Source organism: Dendrobates tinctorius, unplaced genomic scaffold (genome assembly GCF_039654945.1).
Source record: "Dendrobates tinctorius isolate UK_male_01 unplaced genomic scaffold, ASM3965494v1 ptg000243l, whole genome shotgun sequence".
Lineage (NCBI taxonomy): Eukaryota > Metazoa > Chordata > Amphibia > Anura > Dendrobatidae > Dendrobates > Dendrobates tinctorius.
The window spans coordinates 5,912,651-5,928,160 of record NW_027361910.1 but is presented as its reverse complement, the minus strand read 5'-3'; the positions used below and the strand labels follow the sequence as shown (position 1 = coordinate 5,928,160).

The window sequence follows — 15,510 nt, the reverse complement described above, 5'->3', positions numbered from 1 at the left end:
CTCTGTGTGTGTATCACAGGTGGAATATTGACCCTGGGAGCTCTGAAGTAACATCTACCATTATCCCGGCGAGTCAGCGGAAGGTTGAGACCATGTAATGTGCACCATCTTGGGGGTAATTGCTGGGATTGTTCTGTTTGCTATTGAGTGTTGTGGTTCAATAAAGTATTGCCACACTGGTTTAACCTAACCCTGTGTTGTCTCTGTAGTGTATTACCCACGGGGAGATATAACAGGCATTCAGTGGTATGAGCCCTGGTCCATGCAGTCTTGCTAAAGGCAACCGGGACACTGGACGAGAGCACCCACTGACCCTGTTTCTCCACAGAAGGGGATAAGGAGACAAGGATGGGGATAAGGAGCCATGCAGACAAGGATAGTGATAAGGAGCCATGCAGACAAGGATGGTGATGAGGAGCCATGCATACCAGGATAGGGATGAAGGAACAATGCATACCGAGCTTATACTCGAGTCAATGAGTTTTCCCAGATTTTCATGGCAAAATTAGGTGCCTCAGCTTGTACTTGGGTTGGCTTATACACTAGTTTATACGGTAGATAGATGATGGAAAGATATTAGATATACAGTACAATAGGCATATAATTAATAGATAGACTAGATAGATAATATGTAAGCCCCTTAAATATTATAAACATGCAGCCTTTAGTGCCTTTCATGTCGAGTTTATTGTTAAGCTTCTTATTCTTGCTTAATAATAATAATCTTTAATTATATAGCGCTAACATATTCCGCAGCACTTTACAATTAAGCGGGGACATGTACAGACAATACAAACAATACAATGTAACACATTTCAACAGGTTACAGGAGGAGTGAGGGCCCTTCTCACAAGCCTATAATCTATAAACAAATTTAGAACTTAATAAATAAATAAATGATAAAAATAACATTGGTCTCCCCCTATTTTATTAAACCAGCTAAGGTAGAGCTGACAGCTGTGAGCTAATATCATCAGGTTGTGAAGGTCCATGGTTATTGGGACCTTCCCAGCCTAAATACCAGCCTGCAGCTGCCCCAGAAGTGGCACATCACATTAGATGTGCAAATTCTGTCACTTCACTTTTGTTCTTTCCAATTGCTGTGGTGCGTTGGAAATCAGGGCAATTGAGGTTTGGGTTGATTTCAGCTGTGAATTGTCCAAAAACACAGCTGGCATCAAGCCCTCATCTTAGCAATGGAGAGGAGTCTATCAGACACCCCATTACTAACTCAGTAATGCAAATTAAATCACACACAAAACTACTTTATTTGAATAAACAATCTGCTACACTTTTCATAGTTTGCCAATTTATAAAAAAAAAAGCATAAAAACAAGCAAGTCCAACATAGTCCAGGGAATCCGACATAGTCCACTAATGGAAACCTGAAAAACATAAAAAGAGATAAATAAAAATAAGAAACTGTCCCTTGTTTACAGACTTATTGGAAAATAAAGGTCCTTCGCAGGTCCGACGCAGTCCAGCTGTTCCCTCGATATTCCCCGATTTCATTGTTAAATGCCTATGAAGACTCATTCAGAGTCTCCATAGGCTTTTAGCAGCAGCTATTCCCGACTCACACTGTGCTCTGCAAGTGTCACAAGGGTGTCACGTTCCCCTGGAAGACCTGAAGTTAGACAGTCACTTTGGGTAAAGAATTCTAGGTCTTCATTAGAGACGATGTAACTTTTTCTTCAGTGATGAAAGCATTAAGGACTCTTTCCATGCTGGCAGAGACCATACAGCCTGGTTGTTCTCAGCTGTAACTGCTTATTATTTACTCTCTTTATATACTGACTCTGGGCGTTTAGTCTCTGCTGGTGAAAGATTTGTCTTCATGTGCTGAGTGCTAAAGCTAAGTAGTTGTAGTAGACGTTGTAGTGATATGTGGTTTGCTGTATACATGTGTATTTATCTACTAGTCCCTGTTCCCATTTAGTTTATTCCTCCCTGTCCCTATCCTCCTCCCTATTATTGGTTAGTGCTTTTGTATGGTAGAGCTTTTCTGTTATTCCTGTTTTGTCTGTGTGTCTTGTTTACCTTCCATTTCTCTTCCATGCCTCATGGGATAGAGGACTGGATAAATCAGGGTTTAACAGGAGCATAGTTAGGTCAGAAACCCAGGCCTCTCTACCTTCAGGGATAATTAGGGTCCCAGTTACAGGAACAGTTTGAGTCCCCTCTTCCTTACCAAAGACTGTGACAGCATGAAAGAAAGAAATGTCTGCTTAGAACAGAAGTAACATTAGTAAAGATCACACTTATCGGAGCAGCCACAAGTTGAGCATCAAGAAAAGCACTTCTGAGCAACCGCGCTGCTACAGTGACACGAATTCTTCAGAAATCCATATAAATCTTTCAAGTTGTCAACTCTGTACTGTAACCTGAAGAAGAGGTGCAGTTTGTCTCCTCAAAATGCGTAGCTTTTGTAGTACATTTAATAAAGAACTTGAAAGATTTATATGGATTTCTGAAGAATTCGTGTCACTGTAGCAGCGCGGTTGCTCAGAAGTGCTTTTCTTGATCCTCAACTTGTGATTCTTAGTGGACATTTCCACCTGCACGAGCTCTGCAGCAGCTATACAACTGCAAAAAATGTTGTGAGTGGTTGTGTCTGAACAGAATCCATAAAGGGTGAGTACTTCAGAGTACTTTTTTAATTTTCATTGATTTATACCAGGTGAAGCCCTATGTCTGCGCCCCCTCACTTGTTTTTCCACTTATTGGAGCAGCTGAGCTTCACAGAGGGGAGCGAGCTGTCAGGGGAAATTTGACTAGCTGTGTCAAAACCCGGAAGTGCAAGAAAAAGAGAAAATCAGAAAGCAGAGTGATCAGGAGGTAGCCAATGTCAGAATAAAGAAAATGGAGCCAGATACGAATTTGTCAGGCAAATTGACTGGTTAAGTGAGCTTAGGGTAAGCAACAGGCATAAAACTGCTGGATTATATAGCAAGGATAAACAGGAGCAATTAACCAGGGTCCATATAAATTTATATTTGTTATCTCCCATTAGACTGCTGGTATGTTCAATAAGATGTGGTGTTGCCACAACAGGGAACTAATTACCTTTACAAGTCTGTTGACACACGCACACTTTCTGGTTGGAAGATATCAGAAGTCCCAGCCACACCGATACTCTATTATAGATTGCACTAAAGTCATACAGTGATGCTGGAATCACTGCCTCCTCCATTGCAAGCATCATCTACAGAGAAATTGTGATGGCATCTGGCAAAAGAGCCAGTCATCACCGGAGAAGGTCCAGTTAAGGCTGTGACAAGCAGGGTTGCCACTAGAAATTTTGGGGCCCCATACTGGCAACATTTTTGAGGCCCCCTTGAGACTACGCACAGGCTCCACCCCAGCCCCACCTCCACCTCTTTACCTGTCCACAGTCCCACTGTTCTCTCTTAGGAAAACTCCACTTCTCACTAATCACACATTAACCATTCCCATCACCAGATCACACATATAGCCAGCAGCGTTTGTTTTGGACAAAAGAATTTTTAATCTGCCATCATGACAAGGCCGAGGCCTACTCTACTCTAACCTATTACAAATTTGCTAAAATATGTAATGCAATTTAGGTATATTTTTATTTGTTTTTCAATTTTTAAAATGACCAATAATATCATATCCAAAGATGCAAATTCCATTGCACCATGACCAGACACAAAATTATCACTACATAGTGACCTATAATATCACATACAAGGAACAAATACAGCCACACCATGTCCAGACCACAAATTAGCACCACAGTGACCGAATAATAGCACATACAAGGTACAAATACCACCACACCATGACCAGACCACATATTAACACCACATCGTGACTGAATACTACAACACTGATCATTAATAAAAAAAATCACAATACTATCACCATAAGTGCCATTATACACAGGAGATCTGTACTTAGTATGCAGTGTTTGTGTACAGGTAATACAGTGATCACCAGTGACAATATACATAGGATCTCTGTTTATAGTGTCAGTGTAAAGGTAATACAGTGATCACCAGTGACAGTATACACAGGAGCTCTGTATATAGTGTTTGTTTACAGGTAATGCAGTGATCACCGGTGACATTGTACACAGGACCTCTGTATATAGTGCCAATGTACAGATAATACAGTGATCACTGGTGACATTGTATACAGGAACTCTATATATAGTGTATAGTGTCAGTGTTTTGGTAACACACTGACTCACCAGTGACATCTCTAGGTGAAATCCTTCATCTTCGCTTTTCATCTTCATCCAGCATAGACCGCAATCACGTCTTCCAGCCATGGTTCGTCTCTGCAGGAAATAACAGTTATTTAGAGCTCTGCTTACAGAACTCATTACTTAATTTTTTCCAACTTCTACACTACACCAGATGAAGAAAAAAGGTGACGTAGTGTCACGCTGCACAGTAACAGGACCGCCACCCCCATTTAAAACAGTATCCTCAAAAAAATAAAATAAATACATCATTGCAGTAATAATTTTCCTTAATTAGCCCCTATGGTAATAATATCCTCCATCCTGGCCCCGTGTATCTCATTCATGTCTCCAGCCATATGTTCTCCCATCCTGCAATCATGAGTATCCTTTCTGCCTCCATATGATCTCCCCATCCTGCCCCATTTGTCTCATGATCCTGCCCCATCTGTCCCATGATCCTGCCCCATGATCCTGCCCCATCTGTATCCATCCTGCCCCATGATCCTGCACCATGATCCTACCCCATCTGTCTCCATCCTGCACCACATTCCTGCCCCATCTGTCGCCATCCTACCCCATATTCCGGCCCCATTTGTCTCCATCCTGCCCCATGTCTCAATCCTGCCCCCATGTCTCCACCCTGCACTATGTGTTTTTACTTCCAGCCCCATGTCCCCATTTTGCACCATGTGTTTACATTCTGCAACCATGTCTCCCATCCTGCCCCCGTGTCTCCATTCTCCCCCAAGTCTCCATTCTCCCCTGTGTCTCCCATCCTGCCGCCATGTCTCCATTCTGCACCATGTGTTTACATCCTACTCCTTGTCTCCATTCTCCCAGTGTCTTCATTCTCCCCCATTTCTCCTATTCTGCCCCTTGTCTCCATTCTGCCCTGTGCCTCCATTCTGCCCTGTGTCTCCATTCTGTCCGATGTGTTTACATCCTGCCCCCATGTCTCCCATCCTGCCCCATGTCTCCCATCCTGCCCCGTGTCTCCATTCTCCCTCGTGTCTCCATTCTGCCCCATATCTCCATTCTGCCACCTGTGTCTCCCATCCTGCCCCCATGTCTCCATTCTGCCCCATGTCTCCATTCTGCCCCATGTGTTTACATCCTGCCCCCTTTTCTCCCATCCTGTCCTGGGCTTGCCGCTTTCAGTAAAATAAAATGTAAAAAAAGCAATTTCTCCTTACCTCGCTACGGTCCAGCGCTGATGTCCACCCCAGGCATTTCAGTGCGGTCTCGCAGGTGATTGACAATGATGTCATGCACCAGCAATGTGCATGCTGACGTCTGCTGCCAGCTTCTGATTGGCTCGCGGCTTTTAACTATTGCTGTGCGGGCCCGCACGGCAATAGAGTTTAACTGGACCTGCGTCTTCGACACAGGTTCAGTTTCAGTACCGGCAGAATGCAGCCTCTAGGGCCCGGTGAGCAGATGACACAGGGTCCAATGCAGGCCCCCTCTGATCACCAGGCCCCATATGCCAGTCAGGGTGGCCCTGGTTGCAAAAATTTGACATTTTAAAAAAATATAGTAAAAGGCATATTATGAAGCTGGTTGCTTAGTATTCTAGCAGCAGCATTCTGCAATGATGTGATAAAGATTCATTCAGTATGATGAAAAAACATTTAGAGCCGAATGCTTGGTCGAGCAAGTGTATTTTGAACATACTTGTGAATGTTGTACCTCTAGAGAGTGGATCTCAATGAGTTTTAATTTGTTTCTACAAACTAAGCTGAAACTTTCACTAAATATGTCTGTGGAGACTTCTCAGCTGCACTATTTCTTCAAATATCGTTAGATTATGCATTCAGTAGGGAATGAAGCTGAAAAAATGACTATAAGCTTGTATTCCTCTACCATTTAAGAACATAGAATGTCTGTCATCCATATTATCCTAAATATACAGTTTTAGACCAAATAAAATTTTAATGCTTTTGCACTTTGGTTTTATGAATATTTGGACTTCAAATCAATTGCTTAATTATAATTAATGTCATGGGTTATAGCTAAATAGTTTACTTAAAACTTTGCTAAGTAAAAACTTCACTTATAATGGAATAGATATGTCGAAGTGTTTGGTGTCAATACAGTGAAAATGTTCTAAGGCAGAACTCTACATTTCTGAAGCCTATGTTGTGCAACTTTTTGCCAGTTTCCAAATTTGTGTAAACTGCTGCTATTCTATAATACTGCCAGCACAGTGAATAAAGTTACACAGTATACTGAAGAATATCAATGGGGGAGAGAAAAAAAGGGCAGAGTGAGAACACAAATAGAGATGGAGAGACAGTGCTGTAGTTTTCCATTTGCTTATCCCGGTACAGGGTTCATGTCTACAGTGATTACTACTGTATAATAACTACCAAACCTCTGTTGAGTTAACTTTATGCTACCTAACAAAGTAAAAGAAATATTAATAAATTGTACCTATATGGGGTGTATAGGAGACATCATATTAGCTAGTTTCTACCCACTAGCTCAGTCAATTGTGATTTAAAGAGTCTGCAGACTGGTAAGCAGTAGTGTTGATTCAGCACTGAAATGCTCGAGTGCTCAATACTTGAATCGAGTAGCGAGCATAATGGAAATGTATGAAAAACTTGAGCATTTTTCCTAAAGATGGAAACATTTTCTCTCTCTCTCTCGCTTTCTCTCTCTGTGCCCGGGTCAGATAATTCACTTACGGGGATCCAAGCACCATGTGATAGTCGGCATTGCTCGCTACTCGATTGAGCTCCTTGATGCTTGATCGTGTATCAAGCAGTGCCAAGCACGATTGCCAGTTACTAGAAAACAGATGAAAAATGCAAGCTACAAGTCAAGATTCAAGTAAATGGCCAGAAATAGAGTTTTCCTCATATACATTTGGGCTCAAAAGTTTACATATCCCTGTAGTATTTTTGCTTTCTAGGCCTTTTTTCAGAGAATATTAATGATAACACCCAAACTTTTTCTCCACTCATGGTTAGTGGTTGGGTGAAGCCATTTATTGTCAAACTACTGTTTTCTGTTTTTAAATCACAATGACAACCCAAAACATCCAAATGACCCTGATCAAAAGTTTACATACCCTGGTGATTTTGGCCTGATAACATGCACAGAAGTTGACACAAAGGGGTTTGAACACCTACTAAAGGTAACATCCTCACCTGTGACAAATGCCAGGAAAATTGGTCGGGATGCAAAGAAAAACCCACAAATACCATCAGCTGAAATACCGGACTCTCTGAAAACTAGCGGTGTGGCTGTTTCAAGATGTACAATAAGGAGGCACTTGAAGAAAAATTGGCTGCATGGTTGAGTCACCAGAAGAAAGCCATTACTGCGCAAATGCCACAAAGTATCTTGCCTACAATACGCAACACAGCACAGAGGCAAGCCTGAAAACTTCTAGAAAAAGGTAATTTGGAGGGATGAGACCAAAATTGAACTTTTTGGCCACAACCATAAACGTTACATTTGGAGAGAGGTCAACAAGGCCTAAGATGAAAGGAACACCATTCCTACTGTAAAGCATGGAGGTGGATCGCTGTAGTTTTGGGGATGTGTGAGCTACAAAAGCACAGGAAACTTGATCAATGTTGAAGGAAAGATGAATGCAGCATGTTATCAGCAAATACTGGAGACAAATTTGCAATCATCAGCCTGGAAGCTGCGCATGAGACGTACTTGGATGCTCCACCATGACAACGATCCAATACACAAGGCTAAATTGACCTGTTATTGGCTACATCAGAACAAAGTGAAGGTTGTGGAGTGTCCATCTCAGTCTCCTGACCTAAATATCATTGAGCCACTCTTGGGAGATCTCAATCATGCAATTCATGGTAGACAGCCCAGGAATTTACAGTAACTGGAGGTTTTTTGCCAAGAAGAGTGGTCAGCTTTACCATCAAAGAAAATAAAGAACCTCATCCCCAACTACCACAAAAGACTTCAAGCTTTCAATGATGTTAGAGGGGGCAATAAATTGTTTTAAGAAATGGGGTATGAACTTTTGATCAGGGTCATTTAGCTTTCTTCTGGCAAATCGACCATGCAGCCCATTTTTCTTCAAGTGCCTCCTTATTGTGCATCTTGAAACAGTCACAACGCTAGTTTTCAGAGAGTCCAGTATTTCAGCTGATGTTATTTGTGGGTTTTTCTTTGCATCTCAAACAATTTTCCTGGCATTTGTCAAAGGTCACAGGTGAGGATGTTACCTTTAGTAGCCATTCAAACCCATTTGTGTCATGGGCAAAATCAGCAGGGTATGTAAACTTTTGATCAAGATCATTTGGATGTTTTGTGTTGTCATTATGATTTAAAAAGACAAAGCACAGTAGTTTGACATTAAATGGCTTTACCCAACCACTGACCATGAGTGGAGAAAACATTTTGGTGTTATCATTCATATTCTCTGAAAGAAGGCCAAGAAAGCAAAATTTCTACAGTGGTATGTAAACTTTTGAGCACAGCTCTACACAAAGACTCATACAAACACACACCATAGCTTATTCTGAAAAGCTATGTGTAAGTATAAGTACTTTTTAAAAAAAGTTGGAGAAGATTCAATATTTGCAAATTTGCTATTAGAAAATTGTTGTAAAACTAGACCTTTTTAGACTTCTTGCACTTATCAGGGTGAGAACAATGTTGATTAATGTATTACATCCTGCATGGGGGAGAGATGCTGGCACACAGTGTAATAGAATTAATATGTTTCCTTGTTTGTAATTTTATTTCACTTTTATTGCTTTACCTGTACAAAGCAACACAACTGCTTGCAAAATATTGATGCAAATTAGCTCTTCAATAGGTAGAAAACCCATTACAGAGACAGTCTCAAATAAGAGACCCCCCTCCAAAAATTTGTAGAAATTTGTGTTATGTAAATTTTGAGTTGTTTCTTGTATCAAATTGTCCAGATTTGTAAACCGGATTGCGTTGGACAAAACCTATAAAAGCAAATTGTAAGTTGCCTAAAAAGTTCATTTTTGAAATTCAACTTTCACATTAATTTATAGAAACAGTTACAAGTCGTCGCAAACAATAAATTCATCTAAATTCAAATATTTAAGTACCTGCAGTCCATGACTGCTATGATGGCAGCGCTTCCAATGTTTGTTTAGAAGTGGTAATCATGAGTTGCTGCCCTACTAGTGGTATCACTGTGACCACACTGGTCCCATACCGTACTAAAAGGGAGTAACACTGAGTGATGGAAGCCATGTCGGACGCACATCTTCTAGGGTCACTGATAGGCTATAGCAGACATATACTGACCGCTCGGGAACAAAGACCGAGAGGGCTACTAGAGAGGATGGGTAGCTCCTTTAATGTAAACCTGCGTTGTGCTTGTTTCTGTAGTTTATGTAGCAGTTTGCGATTATTATTCACCTGTATATTCTTATTTATTATGTCCTACAATAATAATGCTGTGCTAAACTAATATTTGTCTCTCTCTTTAAATTTACAATTAGGTTAATATTGGTATCCTCATTGCCGTAACCAGAATCATCTCCAGAATTAGCGCTGATAACTACAAAGTCCACAGAGACGCCAATGCTTTCAAGTAAGTGATAATAATGGAACAACTGTAAACCCAGTCGTGTTCTGGAACACCCAAAGTGCATTACAGATCCTTAGATTTGGATCCTGAAGTGAACTTCACAAATAAATCCCAACGTGTCCAATTCCATTTCAGATCTTAAAGTGTTCTAATCCTAAAGTTTTATGTCCTTGAAGCGCTTTTTTTATTATTTATCCGTCAAATAATATACTATTTTCATGTAAACAAATTTGCAAGTGACCTTGAATATCTTTTGTATAGAGATTAGTGAATAGTTCTAATAAGCAAGAGACTCAATCATATTCGAGCTAAATAGCATATTTCAATGGACTTTATTCTATAAATATACTGGTTTGCTTCAAAACACTCACATTTTGTAACGGGCTGATATCCATCTAAGTCCCACATGAGGCTTGTTATTTTTTTTTTATGATAGTTTATAGAGCCATCCTATTCTGCAGCACTTTACACACATCAATGTCCCCGATGGGGCTCACAATCTAAATTCCCTATCAGTATGTCTTTGGAATGTGGGAGGAAACCCATGCAAACATGGGGAGAACATCCAAACTCCTTGCAGATGTTGTTACTCATTTATATAGCGCCATTAATTCCACAGCGCTTTACAGACATTATTGGCACTGTCCCCGATGGGGCTCACAATCCAAATTCCCTATCAGTATGTCTTTGGAATGTGGGAGGAAACTGGAGGAAACCCACGCAAATACGGGGAGAACATACAAACTCCTTGCAGATGTTGTCGTTGGTGGGATTTGAACCCAGGACCCCAGCGCTGCAAAACAATAGTAGTAACCACTGAGCCACCACTCTGCATTCCTTTACATTTTGCCACACAACTCTATTTTTTTCCTAGAGTACTAAAATATGTTTTGTATAATATAATGGATTTGTATTATACAGTATTTGGACAAAATCTTATCTATAAAGGAAACTTTAAAGACTTATGCAGTGGATTATTTCCGCCTTGATGTGAGTTGCATGTCTAGTTTAAGGTATTTTTTTTTTAAAGCATCACAGGGAGGTATAGAGCCTTTGGGGTGTAAAACACTTTGAAAAGTAACAAAATTCAGGAAAAGTGCTGGTGTTTCTTATGCCAGATTTGCTACTCAAGTCTCTGACTGGAGTAGCATTTCTGGTGAGATGTAAGGAGGTGCACGCCATACAAAAAATGCACTAAATTCATTAAGTGACTTGTTCCTGTTGTTGAATTCTGTATATTGTTCTCTTGCAAGCCCTTCATTATGACTGGTGTGTGTGATGCCACTCTTATTGAACCCGCCTCATAGTCCTCCTACAAACAGGACTGAAAGAATAAGTTCTAGCCAATCCTGGATGTTGTGAGGGAGTAGCTGTCATTTAGCACCGAACGCCTTTGGATTAGCTGGTAGGCTACATGTGGGAGACTCTGTAAAGTAACAGTTTCATTTACGTACATTCTGTGACAATCTAGGGAAGAGTTCATAAAATCTCATTTAAAAGTATAAATAGATGTGTGGTCAGTACAGGGGGCTGGTGCATGACTTATTCCTTCCAAGGACCATACTAAGAACCAGGGGGCACTCATTACGGGTAGAAGAAAGGTGATTCCAACGGCTTAATAGGAAAGGGTTCTTTACAGTTAGAGCAGTCAGACTGTGGAGTGCCCTACCACAAGAGGTATTAATGGCAGACACTATAACAGCTTTTATAAAAGGTCTGGATGATTTCCTCAATACACATAACACTGCGGGTTATAGTTAATTTAGTAACAAATGGAGAAAGGTTGAACTTGATGGACCGAGATGTTTTTTCAACCTATGTAACTATGAATATTAATTGTAAAGGAAGAAACATTTGAGGACTCCAGGCTAGCACTGAAACTCGAGTTGTTTTGGCGCCATTTCAGCAGGGAGAGACGCTCATAGATATGTATGCCTTCATACTAGTTATACCTTTCACTGCACACCTTTTAGTAGCCATCATGGTGGACTGCAATAGTTTGACTATCGCTGTTATAGAATGCTGATGACGCTTAGATTGGTTTTGAAATATTACATTACACTTTATTTTCATTTATTACATTACAAAGTGTTTAACATTATATACACCAACTTCTGTAAGTTCATACAATTTATTGCTCTGTGTTCCTACTGGCACATAATACAGGCACGGTGCTGGTGCTTTTGCGTCCTATGTACCATTCAGCTTCCGCATACGCCATCTTCAATCTTGTTTTATTTGTATCTATTTGAAAATAGTATCCATTGTATCTAATTATCTATCTGACTGTTTGGCAATAGTCCTGGATACAACTGTGTCCTGCTGCTGTAACAGCTCAACCAACAGTATCACACAGGATAGGATTAGATACACGGCTCAGCAGACAGTATCACACAGGATAGGGTTAGATACACGGCTCAGCAGACAGTATTACACAGGATAGGGTTAGATACACGGCTCAGCAGACAGTAACACACAGGAGAGGATTAGATACACAGCTCAGCAGTCAGTATCACACAGGAGAGGATTAGATACACGGCTCAGCAGTCAGTATCACACAGGAGAGGATTAGATACACAGCTCAGCAGACAGTATCACACAGAATAGGATTAGATACATGGCTCAGCAATCAGTATCACACAGGAGAGGATTAGATACACAGCTCAGCAGACAGTATCACACAGGATAGGATTAGGTACACGCTTCAGCAGACAGTATCACACAGGATAGGATTAGATACACGGCTCAGCAGTCAGTATCACAAAGGATAGGATTAGATACACAGCTCAGCAGCCTGTATCATACAGGATAGAAATAGATACACGGTTCAGCAGTCAGTATCACACAGCATAGGATTAGATACGCGGCTCAGCAGACTGTATCACACAGGATAGGATTAGATACACAGCTTAGCAGTCAGTATCACACAGGATAGGATTAGATACACGTCTCAGCAGACAGTATCATACAGCATAGGATTAGCTACGTGGCTCAGCAGACTGTATCACACAGGATAGGATTAGATACACATCTCAGCAGACTGTATCACACAGGATAGGATTAGATACACAGCTCAGCAGTCATTATCACAGGAGAGGATTAGATGCACAGCTCAGCAGACAATATCACAGGATAGGATTAGATACACGTCTCAGCAGACTGTATCACACAGGATAGGATTAGATACACAGCTCAGCAGACAGTATCACAGAGGACAGTATTAGATACACAGCTCAGCAACAGGATGTGCAAAAGGAGAGGACATTTTCGTCCCAAGAATTCCACTCATTCCATCTGATTTGCCTTTTGATTTTAATCGCCTCCAGTTTCCAGTTCAACTGGCATTTGCAATGTCCATTAACAAGGCTCAGGGACAGTCCTTGAAGGTAGTAGGGATCGATTTGCAATCTCCATGCTTTTGTCAAGGTCAACTTTATGTGGTCTGTTCAAGAGTTGGAACTGCCAAAAATCTGTTCATCTTTGCACTGAAAGGAAAAACCAAAAATGTTGTTTTTCAAAAGGCTCTTGAATGAGTTGAAAATAAAATACTATCAATACTTGGGTAATCGTTTAGTTAATTTGTGTTGCAAATCTGTAGTGCTGAATATATGATGTGACATGTTTTTATGTGCAATATAATCATTATAATTTGTTATAACTAGCCACAGTTAGTTACTATGCCCAGGCAACACCGGGCTCTTCAGCTAGTTTTTTATGGAGCACCGTTTTTACTATGGTGGCGTCATTGAGAAAAAAGTGATGCATTTTTATGTCCTTTATATGAGGCATTATACTGTGATTTTCACCCTTTGTTTATTTGGTTTAGCATCCCCATAAGAATGTAAACTCCTTTTTATTTCCTAAGGATAGTTGCACAATGTCTTTCATAACATAAATTTCTAATTTGGAATAGATTTGTGAAGAGATGCCTCTATAATTGAATCCTTGTAGGTAGCTTCCGAGCGCTATCACTTGACCTTTACCTTCTAGCTCTATCAAGAAATGTCTCATTCAGCCATAGCTGTATTTGGTTTGTTGATGAAAAGAAGACTCTGTTAAATAAAAGCGAGCAACTGCTGTGACAGCTGAACAATGACACCACGCTCAATAAAAAAGTGAAGAAGTGGGGAGGATTCCATATACCAAACCAATATGCCTTCCATATCATTTGAGAATTCTAGGAAAGATGATTTCCTTTCTTAATGGATTGTGTTACAGTTGCTTCTGAGAGCAGCACAGTGCATAATGCATTGTCTGAGCGGAATTCAGCGGAATGAAATTAATGCTTCTATGATTACAAAGGTCAATGAACTTTCTGGGATTCATTCTGCTATAGTCATAAACTATCATCAATGCATATTTTGTCTTATAAAAACAGTCACGTCACTTTTTTCTTTATTTTGTATTGTATCACTTAAAGTAAAAAACCCACCCGTTTCCTGCATATTAAGAATGACTTGGATAATGCTTCCTGGGAATTCCAAGATAAGTTTCCTACTGGATTGTGAGAGTAATGATTGTGCTCCCAATATCCAACGTACATCGGACGGCGTGCACCCATACAAGTCTATGGGTGTGAGCCAAAACATCGGACTGCACTCTGATGTCATCAACTCACACAATAAAGAAGGAGAAATTAAGTTCTCCATCTTCTCCAAACCCATCTGATCCTCACATGCGAGAGAATGAGATCAAAGCAAAATGACCCTCGGATCACGCTCGAAGCAGTGTTTGAGGCAAGTGTCATTTTGCTTTATGCCGAGAGAATCATTGTGCGAGAGCGAATCCTAAATGTGCATGGAAAGTAAAAGGTTTAGAATAGGAAATGCTTACATTAATGGAACCACAAAGGTAATATATACTAATAAAATTTAACTTTTAATTAGAATAATTTGTATAAAGCACTAACAACAACCAAACAATTCAAACACCACACTGAAATATGCACTTTAGGTCAACCTTATAAAAAATGCCATGGCCTTTAATCCTGCCTACCAGCGGAGGTTGGCACCCTGAAATAAATACCAAGCAAAAAGTGCCCCCGCTACTCCCCAGCTGTCCCTCGCTGCCCTGGAAAGCCCTATGTAAATGTCAAGCACCCATTCACATCATACTTGGGGTGTGTCTTGGGTAGACAACAGAGGCAAGCAGGCAAAAAAAAATCACAATGCATAAATGGGATTTCTGGATGTGGTCAATTCCTAAGAAAATAAAACCTACGTGCATAATCCTGATATATCATGATGTAATTAAAGCCCACATAAGCAGGACCCCTCTATGGAACCTTGTCTCCTACACCGGACAACTGCTTAGACAGTGGAGATTGGCACTCTACTTGTTAGCAGATACGGCATTCCCACTCCACGGCAGCTGTCCCTAGGAAGCCGTATTGTAAGCAAATTATCCCAGCAAGTGCATAACTCCCCACAGGAACAAAGGATAAAGTCCCACACTTGAACACAACAGGTCCCAAGTACTGATAATGTAGTCCTGCCTCATAGATGTCACGAGGTGGAGAAAACAATTAATCATGCCAGTATATGGAGACAGAAGGAGTGGGGTACTTATTACTTATCAGATGTGTAGCTTGTGTTCAATTGTGGGGCTTTATCTTGTTGTTAGTCCTTTTAAATTACTCTTATTAAAAGTTAAATTTTATTACTATATATTGCCTTTTTGGATTCCCTTAATGTAAGCGCGAACCCTAAATGTGGCAGAATTCTGGCATAATGTGAGCAAA

The 15,510-nt window shown here is 40.5% G+C and overlaps 1 protein-coding gene across 2 annotated transcripts in view; it reads left to right on the top strand.

Annotated features, from left to right (window-relative positions):
* ADGRD1 (adhesion G protein-coupled receptor D1) overlaps positions 1 to 15,510 on the top strand; it is a 1,079,490-nt gene that overhangs the window by 908,423 nt on the left and 155,557 nt on the right. For both annotated transcript variants that reach the window (XM_073557041.1, XM_073557040.1), the window contains one exon: positions 9,682 to 9,773. In XM_073557041.1, coding sequence (XP_073413142.1) covers positions 9,682 to 9,773 — 92 coding nt within the window. The remainder of the gene's footprint in view (positions 1 to 9,681; positions 9,774 to 15,510) is intronic.